General features: G+C 54.3%; 1 protein-coding gene across 2 annotated transcripts in view; it reads right to left on the minus strand.

Moving 5' to 3' along the window:
• Positions 1-17,977, minus strand: part of ACAN (aggrecan) — a 65,391-nt gene that overhangs the window by 21,001 nt on the left and 26,413 nt on the right. For both annotated transcript variants that reach the window (XM_070495521.1, XM_070495523.1), the window contains exons 2-11: positions 17,651-17,727; positions 14,963-15,346; positions 13,830-14,004; positions 11,735-11,862; positions 9,924-10,217; positions 8,252-8,647; positions 5,772-5,946; positions 5,119-5,246; positions 3,641-3,934; positions 1,607-1,822 (exon numbers count right to left, since the gene is read on the minus strand). In XM_070495521.1, coding sequence (XP_070351622.1) covers positions 1,607-1,822; positions 3,641-3,934; positions 5,119-5,246; positions 5,772-5,946; positions 8,252-8,647; positions 9,924-10,217; positions 11,735-11,862; positions 13,830-14,004; positions 14,963-15,346; positions 17,651-17,720 — 2,260 coding nt within the window. In that variant the 5' untranslated portion in view covers positions 17,721-17,727. The remainder of the gene's footprint in view (positions 1-1,606; positions 1,823-3,640; positions 3,935-5,118; positions 5,247-5,771; positions 5,947-8,251; positions 8,648-9,923; positions 10,218-11,734; positions 11,863-13,829; positions 14,005-14,962; positions 15,347-17,650; positions 17,728-17,977) is intronic.

Here is a 17,977-nt window from a genome sequence, read left to right on the forward strand (position 1 = left end):
TCCATTATTTAAAATAATTATGGTTACATTATTTTCTTTCCATCTTGTCTCCTTTGGCATTTAAAAAATAACCTAGCTGGAACTGTACCTTGTGTGGACTTTTGGGCTGATTTTCCCAGGTGGAGAAGCCAGGCGCAGAGGCTGCCGGACCCCTCTGGGCAGGCCCACAGTTTACCCTTGCTTGGAGGAGAATCCTGGCAGGGTGGGCAGCTCAGTATGGCGGTGGGGGCATGCAAGAGGATTTTTAGGTGGGAAACACCCAGGGATGGCCACTTACAGTCAGGATATAACATTTCTCCTTTAAACAAATTTAGGTTTCTTTTTTAAAGCAAGTCAATTTAAAGAAAAAGACGTAGAGTTAACAACAGTACAGATGGTTCCCAGATATGGTCGAAATCAGCAAGATGGTTGGAAGCTGAAGCTTGGAGAACATTTCTCTGGGCCCCTGAGCCCCTTCCCATGGATAACTCCCACCCGTGGCTGCCAGAGTCTTCTGCCAAGCCACCCACTCATGCCAAAGAGGACTCAGCTATTCCTGTCCTGGAGAAGGGCGAGGAAAGGGCCATGGGCAGGAGTGGCTTCTTGGTGAGGTCTCTGGGCCAGAAGCCCACCGGCTCCACCCACGCACACCCACCTCCTGGCATGGAAGGGGCCAGGCGTTGCACTGCCAGCACCCAGAGGAGCGCCCAGTTCAGCGAATTGTCCATGCACTGGACGGGTGACTGGGGGAATTACTGAGAAGCTCTGACGCACCCTTTTCTTCAAATACACACGCCCCTGGGTGAGCTGACCCTACTAGGCACGCACACGTGACTGCACACTGCTTTACTTCAGACTGATCCAAACTGGGCGATGTTAAAATTGTTCCAAGAAAGAAAGGCCCTGTGGTCAGATTCTTTGGGGACAGAATACCTCCCCCGCTCTGCATTACAGTGCACGTTAACATATCCAAAGCTCTGAGAAGGTCTGCAGCCAGGAAACCTATTGATCTTTCTGTACTTCAGCGTTTCCCAAACATTATGGCCACAAAACCCTTTTCCCAACAGGGTTGGCAGGCTGCTGCTTTCATCCTATCTATCAAGTCCCGTCTGATCTGACCATGACAGCTGGAGCTCAGGAAGCTCTGGCTGGGCAGGCTGGCCCCAGAAGAGGGACAGGAAAGGAGGAGAAAGGCCAGGGGACGGGTCACAGTCAGACTTCAACAATGACCGCTCCTGGCCCTTCCTTCGATTGAGGATCCTCCTACAGGGAGATTTTAAAGGATGATGGGGCCGGGGTGAGAAAGCAGGGGGACAGAGTCATGGCCCTCTCATTGGCACAGGATGGGCAATGGGGTGTGCAGGCAGGAGAAATAAAGGAAAGGGGACAGTGAATGAGGAGGGAGGGAAGGAGAATGTTTCCGAACAAGACCACCCGTGCCCTTTCTCTCACGTACGGGAGGTCCTAGAGGCCCGCCCAGGGGGCTGAAGTCGCCTGCAGCAGCATGCCCAGGTAGTGTCAGGGCTGGGGAAGCACAGCTAGGGGGAGAAGCCATGCCCAGGACACACCCAGGGCGGACAGGGGTGTGTGGCCTCAGGACACGCCCCAGCGCCCAAGCCATACGAACCTGGCAGTGGGGATGCAGCCAGTGGCGTGTAGGCTGGTTCCCATTCTGTCTGGTTTTCCGGCTCAACGGTGAAGGCTGGAATTGCTGTCGTCTCCTCCCCTAAGGGGACAGCAGCCACGCCAGGCGCCACTTGGGTCACGAGCCAGTCCTCCACGCCTGAGGGCAGTGTGGGCGTGCCAGCCTCCTCTTCTCCTGGAGACGGCGCCACTGAGACACCTGAAGGGGATGTAGGTGGTGAAGGTTCCTCCTTACCAGTGACCCACCCAAGGCTGGCCCTTCTCGAGGAGAGCTAGGGGACTCTGAGGTGGGCCAGGCCTGTGCAAAAGCCTTGCTGGGCCTCGAGCTCCTCCCTACACCCCCGTCCCCATCCAGCAAGACAGCTCTTGGCCTCCTCAATTTATAAGAGCCGTTTGCATCAGCTACACAATATCGATTTGCGCACTCCATCAGCACTTTATTTCAGGTGGTCTGGGGCACTGCTTCTGCAGAATCCGTCACACCTGCCAGGGCTTGTTTAAAGGCATTACGTATGTAAGATCATTTTATCTCACAACAGCCTTAGGAGCTAGACACCATTATGGCATTTACAGATGGGGAAGCTAAGGCACAGAGTTAAGTGACTTGCCCAGGGTCAGTGGCTTATAAGTGGCAGATCTAGTCTTTGAATCCAAGTATCTGATGTCAGATGCCACGCTCTCAGCTGCTGCGTGAGGCTGCCTTTCCTGGGGACAGAAGTTATGTTCCAAGTGTGTCGGGACCAAAAGCAGGAAGGTTCTGTTTAGATCCCGTGAAGCCACCCCAGCACTGGAAGGGGTAAGGCAGGATTCACCGACTGGGGGTACCTGTTGTGGTTCAGGGGAACCGGCAGGCGGCTTGGTCGGGAAGGAAGCTGAACTTGTCTGCATTTATAGAAAAGGCTGGGATCACGCGGGGTCGGGTGGGGGGTGCATGACCGAGAATTCACTGGGAGGCTGACTGGCGTGGCTTCTGCCGCTCTGGGCAGATGCTGCAGGGGCCTCATCAAATCCCCAGGCAGGGCTGGGGATTGGCCTTCCTGAGGCTGGCGGAGGGGGGCTGCACTTTCTTTGAACTGGATTTTAAACCGTGACCCTGGCAATCTGGGAAACCTGGGGATGCTGAGGGTTTATTCAATATTAACTTTATTTTGGAATAACTACAGCTTCACCGGAAGTTACAAAGACCAGTCAGTTTTGATGTATAATATGTACATCGGGACACAAGCTGTTACTACAATCTATGTCCTGGTCAGCGCACCCGACCCGCGGACCCTGTGAGAACTCATCCAATCAGAGCCCAGCAATGTCTTGGCCACTCCCTGGCCACGCCCACTGAGTTGTCCGATGATGTCACTCTCAGAACTCTCACCCGTAATGATGGTGATACGGCCGCAGTGGGTCCCCCAGCATGGGCCAATCAAAAGCATGAATTTCTGGGGCTTAGTGAAGAATAGACTAATCTGACTGAACTCATCGCAAAAATATTTAGAAGCAGGAGGACATCTGACAAGGGCATACACACTGAAACAGTACGTGTCATTTATTTATAATAATAAAGCTAACATTTATTGAGTCCATTTACTATGTCCCAGGCACTATGCCCAGTGTTTTATATGCACCCTGTCAGGTAATCCTTACAGCAACTCTTTGAGGTAGGAGCTATTATCATTGTTTTATAGATGAATTGGAGGAACAGAGAGGTTAAGTGACTTGCCGAGGGTCACACAGTCCTGAAGCAGCAGAACCATAATTAAAATTCAGGACTGCCTGATTTTAGAGCCCCAAGTTCCTACTCACCTCTCTCTACTTGTCTCTGGGGAACTTTAGAAGGACGGAGTTGCCTTGGGGTCAAAGCTTAAGGTCATGCTAGCTCCAGAGCTGCCCCTGCCCCACAGGGGCTGACTTTTTTCTCCTTTCTCTGATGGATGGGGAGAGTGGACAGAGGCCAGAAGGGGTGAGCCCATGGGAGTCACCCCCAGGCAGAAGTGGGGGCTGGAGGACAGGTAAGGATGCGTACCTCGGAAGCAGAAGGCGTGGTGCCGGGACAGTGGGTCCGGGAGGCCTGTCTGGTTGGGGTAGAGGTAGACGGTCCTCACGCCTGGCTTGTCCCCACCACAGGCGGGTCGTGGGGTGACGATGGGGTAGCGCAGGCTGCCGTCTGCCAGCCAGCCGGCGTAGCACTTGTCCAGACCGCGGCTCCAGGCAGCATAGAGCTGGCCCGTGGTGGCCAGGGTGGCGTTGTGGGACCCACAGAACTCCAGGGCTTCCCGGAAGGTGAACTGCTCCAGGCGTGTGGCGAAGAACACCTCCCCTGGGGACAGAGGCAGGTGGCACGTGTGACCCCTTGGGCCCAGGGCTAGAGCAGCCTCTGCTCACGCAAGGGCAGGGCAGCTGGGCTGAGATGAGCTGGGGACTCTGCAAGGAAACGACAGCCGCTCCTTTCCCCAGTCCCCAGGCAGCCTTGGGCACCCCTCCCCTGGCCAAGAGAGGCCCTCCCTCCCCAGCCACCCTCCCATCCCCTGCCGCCCCCCACCCCACCCCATCTTGTGAACCGGTAGGGGGCGGGGCCTATCTGATTTGGGGAAAGGAAGTTCACGCTTCCTGAACACCTACTCGTGCCAGGCACTTTTCACACCTATCTCATGGAATACTCAACAAGGCCTCTGATAGGAGCATAGATCAGCCCCAATCTAAGATGAGGAAGCTGAGGCCTGGAGAGTTGAAGTGACTTGCCCATGTCCTGAAACAAGTGGGCAGAAATGCTGAAATCTTTCCAGAACAGCAGCATTTCCAAAATTGGATTCAGTGGAATTGTAATCTGCTGATTTTAATTGACGTTAAAAGAAATGAAATAAAACAAAATAAAGGGTCTGTGGTTAAAGAAGCTGGGCGAGCCTTGGTTAAGCAGAGTTAGAGGTCTTCTTCCTGCAGGACTTCTCAGAGTCTGACTTGTTCATGGGCACTGGGACTCTCCACGAGGCAGATATGTATATAACACTTATTTATAATAAATAAATAAATTGATTTATTTATCTACAGAACTTTTTTTTTTTTTTTTTTTTTTTGGTGAGGAAGATTAGCCCTGAGCTAACGTCTGTGCCAGCCTTCCTGTATTTTGTATGTGGGATGCCACCACAGCATGGCTGATGTGTGGAGTAGGTCTGTGCCCGGGATTCCAACCCACGAACCTGGGGCCCCCAAGCGGAGCGTGAACTTAACCATTAGACCACCGGGCCAGCCCCAGAACTCATTGTTTTTTTGAAGGAGCCAGCACTCCCCTGCAATGCTGGGAGAATCCACACGGACCATCTGGGAGGGAGAGAAAGGGCTTGACCTGAGGGGGTGGGTGCATCCTCTTTCTGAAGCAGGGTCCTTTCCCCTGGGGAAGGCTGGGTGGGACCGGGGCTGGGGTGAAGGTAATGCCCTCTCCTCGTTGTGTCCCCCCATCAGCCCCCTGCCTGTCTGGGGCCCCAAATGTGAGAACAGGGCCTGTACCCTCGAGCCTGTCCACGTAGCAGTAGACATCATAGGTTTCCGATGAGGGGCGCACGCCGTAGGTCCTGACCCCCGGGCTGCTGTCCATGTCGCCCACACATGGGGTCCGGGGGCTCACAATGGGGTATCTGCAAAGGAGGGTGAGAGGGGCAGAATGAGGGCCTGTTCTGGGGGAGGGAGGATGCAGCCCAGGGTTAGGCTGGCAGGACACGCTGGAACTCGGGCAGGGCCTGCCTTCCGTGTCCAGTGGAACTCAAACCAGGAGTCCAACCCTTGTGCAGCAAGGCCCCTGAGCAGCTGGGGGAAGGGTCTGGGGCCCCGAGGATTTCTGGCTTCAGATGAGAGTCTGCTATGTGGAAGGGCACTGGCTGAAGCTGGAGGGGACCAGGGGCTTGATGAGGGGATCTCCCCCTCTGTCTCTTGGCGGGAAATGACCAAAGACTTAATGTCCCCAGGGCTCTTCTCCACCCTTGCAGAATGCACCTTGTTTCTGGGGAGAAATGCAGGGAGTGGCCGCAGCGTCACCAGTGACTGAATTAACCCACAGGGCAGCGGGTGCCCACGCTGTGCCGGTGCCGGGCCAGGTGGTGGCTCCCCAAGCCTGACCCTTGAGACTGGGCTTGGGCGGGGAGAGGAGACGGCTCGCCCTTCACCTGACGGTCTGGTCACTCAGCCAGCCGGCGTCACACTGCTCGTAGCCCGCTTCGTAGGCGGCCTGGAGCTGCTCGGGCGAGGCGATGACCGCCCCTGTCTGCAGGCAGGCCTGCTGTGCCTCCTCGAAGGTCAGAGAGTATCGGTCGGAGCCCGGGCGGTAGTGGAACACGACACCTGGGTTGGGGGGAGAGGGCGAGAAGGAGAGACGGGGCAGGCTCAGGGCACGGACTGGTGCCACTATGCCGGTGCCCACGGCGCCTGCTTCTCAAGGCTTCTCAGCAATGGTGTGCGCCATGGGACCTTGAGGAATGACCTCTATTCATTCCCTCTTTCCTTTCCTACTTCCGATCCCATTTCCAGCCAAGCGGTTTCCCTCTGCTTGTTCAAACTGCTCCTGAACTCCATCTTCCTGAGAAAGCCTTCTAGGACTCTTCTGCCCTGGGTGTCCCCAGCCCTCCTTTCTGGGCTCCTCACTCCTAGGATGCTCATTTGTCCCATTACTCTTTAAAACAAATGCATTTTTTCTTATTGTAAAAAGAATAACCATTCATTGCAGAATATTTGGAAAATACAGAAAAGGATAAGGAAGAAATCAAACAATTACCGGCATTTCTTCCACCTGGCCCACGGTCCAGGGTTCAGGGGGTGAGTGGTCCTCCTGAAAGTGGCTGCAAGCATTTGTGTGGGTGTGCACTTGGCACATTGTGTGTGCATGTGCTGGGCATTTGTGTGGGTGTGCACTGGGCATACTGTATGAGTGTGCACAGGGCATAGTGTGTGTGTGTGGGGGGCACAGTGTGTGGATGTGTACTGGGCATACGGTGGGTGTGCACTGGTCATTTGTGTGGGTGTGCATGGGGCATACTGTGTGGGTGTGCGTGGGGCACAGTGTGGGTGCGCAGTGGGCATACTGTGTGGGTGTGTGCGGGGCATAGTGTATGGGTGTGCACAGGGCATTTGTGTGGGTGTGCACTGGGCATACTGTGTGAGTGTGCACAGGGCATAGTGTGTGTGTGTGGGGGGCACAGTGTGTGGATGTGTACTGGGCATACGGTGGGTGTGCACTGGTCATTTGTGTGGGTGTGCATGGGGCATACTGTGTGGGTGTGCGTGGGGCACAGTGTGGGTGCGCAGTGGGCATACTGTGTGGGTGTGTGCGGGGCATAGTGTATGGGTGTGCACGGAGCATACTGTGTGGGTTGCACGGGGCATAGTGTGTGGGTGTGCACTGGGCATAGTGTGTGGGTGTGCACTGGTCATTTGTGTGGGTGTGCACTGGGCATACTGTGTGGGTGTGCACTGGTCATTTGTGTGGGTGTGCACTGGGCATACTGTGTGGGTGTGCACCCCGCATTTGTCTCGGTGTGCACAGGGCATATTTCTGGGGAGTGGGCTCGTAGTTCCTGCCAGACTCTCCAGGGGCTGGAACCTCGCGGCAGAGCCCTGTCCTCGAGACCCTCCTGCTCTGCCTCCCTCTCTGCGTTCAGCTGGATGCACGGTAGTTTTTGACACGTCCCTGGGTGACTGGCCGGTTTATGTCACAGCTGTGAATCTGCAGTCTGAGTCTGTCTCACGTTCTTTGTCCTGTCCTGTGTCAGAGGCTCACCTGCCCATTGGCACCTTTCCATGTGGTGGCCAGTGGGGCTCTCTCCAGCCCTGGGACCCCGCCATCCTTGGGGTTACCCCAAAACTCCTCCTTCCTGACATATTTATATTCATCTGGGCAATTCAGGCTGAAATCCCACTTGGTGGCTGGAAAGGGCTGGCCTTTCCAGAATAGGACACATTTTATGGCCATAGTATGGACATGTTTATTAGGACATGTTTGTGGCCTAAATGGTTTCTGTCACAACTACCATGTTAGCTCTAAATTTGCCACAGACAACACGTTAACACACGGGCGTGGCTTTGTTCCAATCAAACTTTGTGGACATTGAAATGTGAATTTCATATAATTTTCACGTGTCACAGAATATTATTCTTCTTTTGACTCCCCCCTCCAACTATTTGAAAATGTAAAACCATTCTTAGTTCATGGGCCATATAAAAAACAGGGGGCCAGCTAGCTTGGGCTTGTGGGCCATCCTTTGCCGAGCCCTATCCTGAAGGTCAGACCGTGAGAGGCCTCAGGGGCCACCCAGTGCGGTAGTTTCAAGTGGCTCTATCTTGCAGAGGTCCTGATGGGGCAAGGACAGGGAGAGCCCTGGTTCTGCACGCCGTGTCACCTAGATCCACACCCAGTGTGGCATCTTGACCTGCTTGATATGTACACGGGTTTCCAGCATGACTCCATTAGAAGGAAATGCTTTGTGGCAAAGGAGCAGGAATGTCACTGGTCTGGCGTGTCTCCCTTGTTTTACAAATGAGGACAAAGGTTTGTTCCAGGTCCCAAGTCCCAGGTCCCAGGTATAGACCCCCAGGCCAAGTTCCTTCCACTTCCCCTGCCCCGCATGCAGCCCCCTTTGGGCCGGGCACTTACCCCCTGGCAATCGTGGCTGCCCAGGGACCTCAGGAGCTGTGGTCACCTGTACCACAAGGTCCTCGCTGGTGAAAGCTGTGATGGGGCCCAGGCCGGGTGTGGACTCCTCCGGAACGCCCCAGGGTCTGGTGGCCGCTCCAGTCTCGTTCTCCGCCTCAGGGAAGGCGGTGGTCCCCACGCCAGGGACAGACGTGAAGGGCTCCCCAGGCTCCAGGATGGTGGGGGAGACGCCAAAGATGGGTTTCACTGTGAGGATCACATTGCCTCGAGCTTCACCCTCAGTGATGTTTTGTGGCAGTGGCATCTCCACATCCGGCCAGGTCACCGTCTGGATGGTGATGTCCTCCTCGCCACTCACAGCGAAGAAGTTTTCTGGGATGTCCACAAAGTCTTCACCTGGGGCAGGGGGCAAAGGTAAACTTTAGCGGCTCAGCCCGGGGCTGGCTTGAGGGGGACGAGCATCGGATCTACTTTCTCTCCTGCTGGGGAAGGACAGCACCGTGCTGGGCCCACGCTGGGGTCCTCAGCTATTTGAATATTCATCACAGGAGTCCCCACAGTTTCCAGATGGCAAAAGAGCGCAAAGTCATCATAGCACAAGACGTCGGCCAATCGGCTCACTGCTTACAAAACCAGTTCCTGCTGGTCAACTCCAGCTGCCTCCTCACCTGTCTTCTGAGCACCTTGTTGACCATCTGATGTTGTAAGTAGCCAACAGGACAAAGAAAATCAGTTACAAAGTGAAACTGAAACATTCTTGTCAAAGACGCAGGAGCTCATGAAATTGATGGAGGTGACAAGGGAGAGCTGTCTGCCCCAGTCATGAATGAATGAGGGTCGGGTAGAACCAAGCCAGTGACTAACCAGGAAAGAAAATCCATGAGGGTGTCACTACTTCAGAAATGATGGTTAGAATATTGAAAGATTAAGAGAGGCCCTGGGGGAAATCCTAATCATTTTCGCAAAAATAACCTCTTCACGTAAGACCAGGCTGTGAGAGTTAAACACGAAATGAGCTAGATCATTGTGCTATCGCCAATTTTGTTATAAAATTTATGCAATTCCGTATTAGTCATTGTTTTTTTCCTCCAAGAATTGGCACTTTATTGTAATTAAAACCTAGATTGTGTAAAATATAAGATAAAAATCTTATTTTAAAAAAATTTTAGTCTAATTTTTCAAAATAAAGTGCCCGTCAAAACTTTCCCCTCACTCTTCAATAACTAGCCCTCCTTCTAAGGTCATCCCATTGAAAAGGGCAGATCACAGCGCCCTTCTGTGGGAGCATGGTCTTAGGTCAGGCGCCTGCCATCTTCCATGTGGTATCACCATCTTCCCATTAGACAGATGAGGAAACTGAGGCTCAGGGCCTGGACCTTCCCATGGTTGCACAGTAGCAGGTGGCAGGGCTGGGATCCAAACCCGAGAAAACACACACTCTAAAGCTCATGGTTTTAACCCTGTTCTAGGCGAATGAGATAGGCCTGGATACGCTGCAGCCTCAGCAACACTATGTTAGCTCTTCTAGGAAGCAGTGAAAATGGCTGGGTGCTGACATGAGGTTCAGGTATCCGGTGGACCCTGATAAAAACAGCCCCCTATTCCATGATCTCGTCCTCTGGGCCCCAATTTTGGTGTTGTGACGCCCTCCCGCCTCCAGCCCCAGCCCCACCTGTGTAGCAGATGGCGTCGTAGCGCGATGAGGGGTCGGGGTAGCCAGTCTGGTTGGCGTGCAGGTAGACGGTCCTCACGCCCAGGAGGTTGCCCCCGCAGTTGGGCCGGGCCTTGGAGATGGGGTAGCGCACGCTGCGGTCGGCCAGCCAGCCGGCGCTGCACATGTCCATGCCGCTCTGCCAGGCCAGGTAGAGCTGGCCGGTGGTGGCCAGCCGGGCGCCCAGGCGCCGGCACTCATTGGCTGCCTCCTGGAAGGTGAACTTCTCCGGAGACGTTGCGTAAAAGACCTCACCTGTGAAGGACAAAGCAGGCGGCAGGGTGAGGCTCTCCCCTCACCTCCCTGCCCTGCATCCCCAGGGAGATCCACGCGGTTCCTCCAGGTCTTGAGCACCCTCAACTCGGTTTGGCCTCTAAATTCTCAAAGCCCGGGTCCCACACATCCATATCTCCCATCCTGCCCTCCACTTCCCGTGGGCTTTTGGGCGGCATCAGTTTCCTAAAACAGGAGGACCCAAAATGGCAAGGAGGCAGGAAAGCGTAGGGCAAATGTGAGTCCCAGGCCGAAACTCCACCTCCTCAGCGGCATCTCGGCCCCGCCGTTTGCTGTGGATCTTCAGCCACTGGGGCATCTTTCCTACGGATCAAGCATTGCCCACTCAATTGATCCTTTTAAAAAATTCAAACTCTGATGGGAAAGGCGGGCATCAGACTTTGACCCCTCAGAGCAGTGGTTCACAAACTGGGGGCTCTAGGCCCTGAAGTGTCCACGAGGGCATTAGTGGGGCTTTTGAGTTCTTGCTACCATTTCCAAAAACCTACAAGTTTGTGTGGGGTGGAGGTGGGGTCGTGGGCATCCGCTCCTGGGGATAGTCCTGGCAGTCCCCGCTCAGGGGCAGCTCTGGTTGGCTGCTGTATGGGTCTTTGGTTAGCCAAAAACAGGAACCCACATGCCTGTTACTTAATACACTGGTTTGGGCGCTGGGGTGAGAGTGACGAAGGCGGGCTCTGGTGGTGAGAAAGCTGGGGGCTGTCCTGCCTCAGTATGAGCCAGGCTGTCAGCTCTTCTCCCCCAGCCTGGGGGAAGCTGTGAGCTTGAGGGTTTGGGGGTGGTGGGCAGAGGTGGCAGAATCTGGACAGCCGAAAGGGGCGAATGGGTACAGATGGGAGAAGGGGTGTCATCCACATGCCTGGGTAGCTTGGGCAGCTCTGACTGCGACCAAAATGAGCGCCCTTACAAACCAGGACTCCAGGTTCCTTCCTGCTGCCCCTGGGGCTCTCCAGGACCAGCCCATGGGGGACCGCCAAGGAAGGGCTAGGGGCTGGCAACAGGGAAGCAAAGAGAGGGTTGGGGGGCGGCCAGCCAGCTCTCCTGGGAACTACTTTTGTGACGGGTCCACCCTGGAGTGGCCTGGGGTGTCCTTTGTGGGGGTGACAAGACCGGGCTGGGCACTGATGGTGCAGTGGACCTTGGGACAGTGATGGGCTGGTCAGAGCAGCAGGGGTCCTGGCTGGAGGGGCAGTCCCAGGTGAGAGACCAGCAATAAGCCCTCTTGGGCCCGGTGGTGACACCAGACAGTCTGCAGGTGCCTGGGGCCACTGAAGCCTTCTCCAAAATGGAAAGAGAGGGGCCAGACCTGTGGGCGCCTTCCACCCCCCACACTGCCCGCCCCTACCCCCTCTGGGTGTGGCACAGCGGGATGAGTGGGTGGTGCCCTGGGTTATTGCCCTGCCTCAGAGGAGGCCCATGTGATCCCGAGTGGTAGTGGGGTGAAGGGAGCAGCGTGCTCTTGGGAGGGGCAGCGGCCTCACCCTCCATCTCCTCGGCAAAGCAGTACACGTCGTAGGTCTCATTGGTGTCACGGATGCCGTAGGTCCTCACGCCGGGAAACTCATCCTTGTCCCCATAGCAGCCTTCCCGGGGCAAGTGGATGGGATACCTGCCAGGAATCCAAAGTGGGATGTGACACTCAGGGCACAGAGGGGCCTGTGCTCTTGTATCTGACTCCCTTGTGGGAGGAAATGGCAACTCACTGATGCGTTTGCCCGTGTCTGCCCTGGAGATGTGGACTATTGGTTTTACAATTTTTTTCCCGGCTTTATTGAGATGTGTTTTCGCAGGTATTGTGACGCAAGGCAGCCTCCTTTACTGAATATGTATTGGTACCAAACATGTTCTACCAGGGGCCGGCACACCTCTTCTGTAAAAGGCCACAGAGTAAATACTTTAGGTCTTGCAGGCTGTAGGGTCTCCATCACGACCACTCGTCTTTGCCATTGTAGTAAGAAGTAGCCACACGTGGGCGCCGCCGTGTTTCCATAAACCCCTATTTATAGAAACGAGGAGTGGGTTGGATCTGGCCCAGGGGTCACAGTTTGCTGATCCTTACTCTGTATCATTTGAGTCTCATATCAACCTAATGAGGCAGGTGCTATAAGGACTCTGTTTTAACCTGGAAGAAACTGGGGCTCAGAGATGTTAAACAATTTGTCCAAGGTGACACAGCTTCCAAGTGTCAGAGCTGGGGTTTGAGCCCAGCTCTGTCTGAGGCAGAGGTGTGGGCTCCTGACTATGCTAGACTGTTGTCTTTTTTTTTTTTTTTTTTTATGGTTAGTAGGCTTAGTGTCTTAAAATCTCTTTGCCTACCCTAAGATCGCAAAGATATTTCCCTTTGTTTTCTTCTAGGGGCTTGGTGGGTCTGGCTTTTACGTTTAGCGCGGTGATCTGCCCCGAGTGAACTGTCACATCCTGTCTTAACAGGCTCGATCACCCTGACTGAGGTCCCGCAAGGCAGGGCTCTGTCTGTCCTGCTGGGCACCCCATCCCTCAGCAGTGGCACTGGGGGCGGGGGGTGGGAAACGCACCTAGAAGCTTAATTTATGTAAGTCTTGTTTTATTAAAAACAAAAAGAATGTACAGTGGTTTACAAAAACACATAAAGCACCAAAGTTTTTTAAAAAGTAAATGAAGAAATCATGGCAAAGGGAAAAATGGGTAGGAAGAATAATGATGTGTCATTTGCATGGACGAAATGAGCATGTAGGTCAAGTTGCTGGGAGGGACTCACTCGCCTGCAGGACAGAGCACGAGTCCCCCTTACCCACATTTCACTTTCTGTGGGTTTAGTTACCCGCGGCCAAGTGCAATCTGAAAATATTAAATGGAAAATTCCAGAAATAAACAATAAGTTTTAAATTGTGTGCTGTTCTGAGGGGTGTGATGACATCTCCTGCTGTCCCACTTCCTTCCTCCCGGGATGGGAATCACCCCTTTGTCCAGCCCTATATGCTACCCGCCCGCTAGGCACTTTGTAGCCGTCTGGGTTATCAGATCGACTGTCGCAGTGCGGCAGTGCTTGCGTCCAAGTCACCCTCACTGGATTTAATAACGGCCCCAAAGTGCAAGGGTCGTGATGTCGGCAATGTGGATACGCCAGAGAGGCCAGGAAGTGCTCCTTTAAGTGAAAAGGTGAAAGTTCTTGACTTAATAAGGAAAGGAAAAAATCATGTGCTGAGATTGCTAACATCTACGGTAACTTGCGTTACAGTATATCGTTATAATTATTCTATTTTATTATTGGTTGTTGTTGTTAATCTCTGTGCCTCATTTATAAACTAAGCTTTATCATAGGTGCGTATGTATAGGAAAAAATGTGGTACGTATAGGATTCGGTACTATCCACGGTTTCAGTCTTCCACAGGGGTCTTGGAACGTATGCCCCAAGGATAAGAGGGGACTCCTGTAACAAGGATTTGGGACAGGTCATCGGGTGTCTGACCTAGAGTTGGCCAAGGCAGCCCTCCAGGCCCAGCCTAGGCCGGCCACGTGTCACGCCAGCACCAGCTCAGTGCTGGTCAACGTTCCAGCCCATCGCCCACCCCACTCCGCTGGTGGCCTGGAGCTCACCTGACAGTCTGGTCGGCCAGCCAGCCGGCGTCGCACTGGTGGAAGCCGTCCTCATAGGCGGCCTGCAGCTGCTCGGGTGTGGCGATGATGGCGCTGTTCTGCAGGCAGGCCCGCTGCGCCCTGTCGAAGTCCAGGGTGTAGCGCGTGGAGATGGCTCTGTAATGGAACACGATGCCTGCAAGACACGCGCGGGCGAGAGAGCAGGTCAGGCACAGCCTCTCGTCGCTGAGGCCCTCGGAGAATTACGGCGATAGTCAGAGGGACTTTAGAGACATCCGGTCCAGGCCTCTAGCTGATATGCAGGCATCCCCTCTCCACATTTGCATGTGGTCCTCTGCCTCTGCTGGGACACCCCAGTAATGGGGAACTCATTAGCATGCTTCTGAACACCTATGATAATTCTGATAATCAGAAAGTTTTTGAATTTAACGAAAATCTGCCTCCTTAAAATTTTTCCTTGTCATTCCAGGACCCCATATTTGCTTTGGGGGAAGAGACATTTAGAGCCCCATGCATCTTCAGCCAGGGGCATCCTAGTGGGAGCCCAGTGTAAGGCACACCGAGGAGCAGACCATCTTTGACAGAGCCTCAAAACAGGAGAAATCCAGGGCTGCCCCTAGTCCTGAAGCCAATAGAGGACACGACCACTCTCCTTGGGCCATCAAGAGAAAGGGGACCAGGCAGTCTTCATCCTTTTGTTTGGCTTCTGGAACTGAGAATGGGGTGCTAGAAGTGGAGGAGGGAAAAGACGCCTGGATTAAGGGTCAGGAGACTGCTCTGGCCCACTTCCAGGGAATCGTCAGGCAAGTCACTTGACCTCAGTTTGCTTGCCTTTAAAATGGGGAGTGTCACAAGGCCCACCGAGTCACAGGATTGTTGGAAAGCAGGAACTGTCACTTACATGTGACTGTGGCCAGGAAGAATTTAATTCCCTCAGGGTCCAGAAACAACGATACCACCAGCTCCTCGTTACAGAGGGAGCCACTGCAGTTAAGTAACTTGACCGAGGTGCAGACCGGTGGGGGTGGGAGGAGCTGGGATCTGAAAGCCAGCCTGCCTGGGTCCACACCAGTGAGGATACCATTCTGGTTCTTTCCACAGGTGAAGCAACATCCCTGAGGGGGCGCTCTCACCTTTCACCACGACCTCCAGGGTGGCCTCGCTGTCCTCGATGCCGTGCATCACCTCGCAGCGATAGATGCCAGAGTCATTGGAGCGCAGGTTCTGGAGTTCCAAGGTGGCGTCGGTCGGGATGGCTGGGTAGTTGGGCAGCGAGACCCTGTCTTGGTAGGCGCTGTTGACCCGCACCTGCCCTTCCGTGGCCACCAGCAGCACCACCTCCTTCTCCTTGGAAATGCGGCTCCACTTGATTCTCGGGGCGAGGGGGGCGGTGGAGGGGGCGGTGGTCACAGGGTGAGTGGGGTGGATGAAATAGCAGGGGATGGTGAGGGAGGTCCCCAGGAGGACCCGCAGCGGGGATGGTTCGGGGATGCTGACACTCAGCGAGTTGTCAGGGTCTGTGGGGAAGAGGAGGGGAGGGAGACAGACTCGTTAGTGCTAGAGAGGACCACCCAGGCTCCCTGACAGTTCTTCCGGAAATGACAAAATCCAATGAGCGTGCTCGTGTCTACGGCGGGGATGCTCCTGTGCCATGTGGAGTTCCCAGGAAGCCTTGCAACCTTTCCCAGAGCAGCCTTCCCCAAGATCCCCAGTCTGTGCACCTCAAGAAACTACGGAGCCAGAAAAGGGTTGCAGGGGAGGGTGGGGGAAACTTCAGGATTGAGACCACCTCTCTGTTTCTCAAATCGGGGTACCACAGAGGACGCCAAGCCACAGGATAAACAGGACCCATCTTCCTGGAGTGACAGCTTGATTGAAAGATTTTGGGACAAATTACTTTCAGGGAGAAAAAATTATTATGGGGGAGGAAAAAATATCCACACAACTTCTAAAGCTAAAATACCAGACTTCAAAGATGTGTCCCACTTGAGAAAGTCTGCTTTGGGGTCCATCCCGACTTTGCAGAAGAACAAGCCATTCTCTCCTGCTGCTGGGGAGTCGGGGCACCCAGCTGCAGGAGCTTCAGAGGAATCAGACGTTTAAGTCCGCAAAGAGTCAGACACGGGGTGGGTTTGGGAAATGACTAGACTCCATGAAAGATCACAGAGATATTGACGGGGAAGAGGCAGCGTGTTTACCAAATCCTGTTAGAAGTCAAAGATCTTTCTGGAATGGGAAAGAAAGAGCTTTTGAAACAAGAGCAGCTTTCGTGTCGAGTCATACACTTAAGGAACCCTTTTTTCCTGCAGGTTGAAAATAAAACTGTTTCAGATATCTGTGGGTGGTGGATTCATAACAGGGCAAGTAAGGGGGAGCTCGGAATGTCTGGGGTCCAGCCCTAACCTTCTGATGTCCTGGGCAGTCAGTACCAGGCCCTTCCACAAACACCTCCCTCTGAACGCTCAGCCCCAGCTGCACAGCACGGCGCGGGGTTAGTGGGGGTGGCTCTCTGTGGAGAACTGAGCTTCTGCAGTTTCTAAAGCTCTCAGCCAACCCTGGAGAGCTGGTTTGTCTGTGTGGGCAAACCACCCAGGTTATGGCCGGGGGCTGGATTTTTGTGGGTCCCAGAGCAGAGTACAAACGGAGACCCATACGCCATATGTCTAAATATTTAAAAGTTACAAATCAAGGCAACAGATTGTTAAATAAAATATATTCTATCTTCCTACTTGACAACGAAACCTTTCAAAAGGAGAAGCTGGATTCAAATTTAGAATTCTTGGATTCCTTAGAGTTTTGCATTGGGATGTGGCAGCCGCAGGGGAGGAGGGGGGCCAGCCCTGCTCCTTTTCCCACCACTGCTCTGCTCTGTGAGGGTCTGGGTTTATCCCAGGTCTCACGCCCTAGCTGTCCACACCCTGTACAAACAGCCACCCTTTGACCCCTCCCTCGGGCCCAGGGCTGGCTCATCCCAGGGGTGTGGTCCCCCCATAGGAGGATGGACCAGAGGAGAGACCCATGCGGCCCTGGAAGTGGCTTGGGTCCACTTGGACAGGAAATTTTGGGTGTCTGCATCCCCAGAGTATGGTCTAGGGGAGCATGGATCTGGTGAATGCGTCTCGTCGGCCCTACAGACTGCTCATCCTTTAGGGGGTGTTGTGGCTGGAGGAGGGTCAGAAGGGGCCTCTCCTGCCTGGGGCTAACGGAGACATCCCACTTTGGAGCAAGCACATCCTGGGGTCAGCGGACAGTTTGTTCACTGGGTTCAGGGCTTCAAGACCAGAAATCTACCTGGTGCCTGTCACATGCTAGAGACCAGGCAGCGGGCTTCCCGAGGACCGTTTGCAAAAGCAAAGGCCTGTGGTGACCTGTGGGGGGCTTCTTTCTGACTGTTTCTCAGGCGATTTCCCCTTCCTTGATGCTCCCGTTCATCCTCCCTTGCCAGCTTTTTGTCTTTGGGCTTCTCTACGTCCCACCCCCAGCCCAAGCTCTGCGTGAGGTGGTTCTGGGTGAGATCCACGGAGAGGATGCTGGGATGGTGGGCACCTGCCCGGAGCTCACGCCCTCGGCTCTCCATCCTCGAGGGCAGCCAGGAGCGGTACTATCTCAGGGAGGGCTCCTGGATGAATGTGTGTGTGTTCACACGCATGGGTGCTCTCTCGAGGCCATTATGCTTGCCTTTCCACAGAAAAGGGGCAGGGCCAGGAAAAGCCTGGGAGAGGGGAAATTGTACACCTGAGGCTGGCAGCACCAGGGTCAGTCCCCAGAATCCAGTCTTCAGCGCCTGTGGATAAATGAGACGTGCGTGCAAAGGTCCTCACCTGAAACGTCTACTGAGATGGCCGCTGTGATGACCCTCAGAGTCACAAACGCCAAGAGTAAAGTGGTCATAGTTCACCTGGAAGAGGAGAGGCAGACGTGTCACGTGGAGAGTCAGATACAGTGAGGGCAAAGGTTACGGGACACATGACACAAGGTGATAAACACCGTGGCCGGGGACCTGAAATCACATCAAGATAAGGAGGCTGTACGTGGTTCGAGAGTAATCTTCTCCGAGAATCATCTCTTCACAAAGCCCTTACGGATTTCTCGGTTTAACTACAGGTGTTAGGCTGCGAACTTACTCCGACTTTTTCTAGGGAACCCCC

This window comes from Equus asinus, chromosome 2, assembly GCF_041296235.1.
Source record: "Equus asinus isolate D_3611 breed Donkey chromosome 2, EquAss-T2T_v2, whole genome shotgun sequence".
NCBI classification, from domain to species: domain Eukaryota; kingdom Metazoa; phylum Chordata; class Mammalia; order Perissodactyla; family Equidae; genus Equus; species Equus asinus.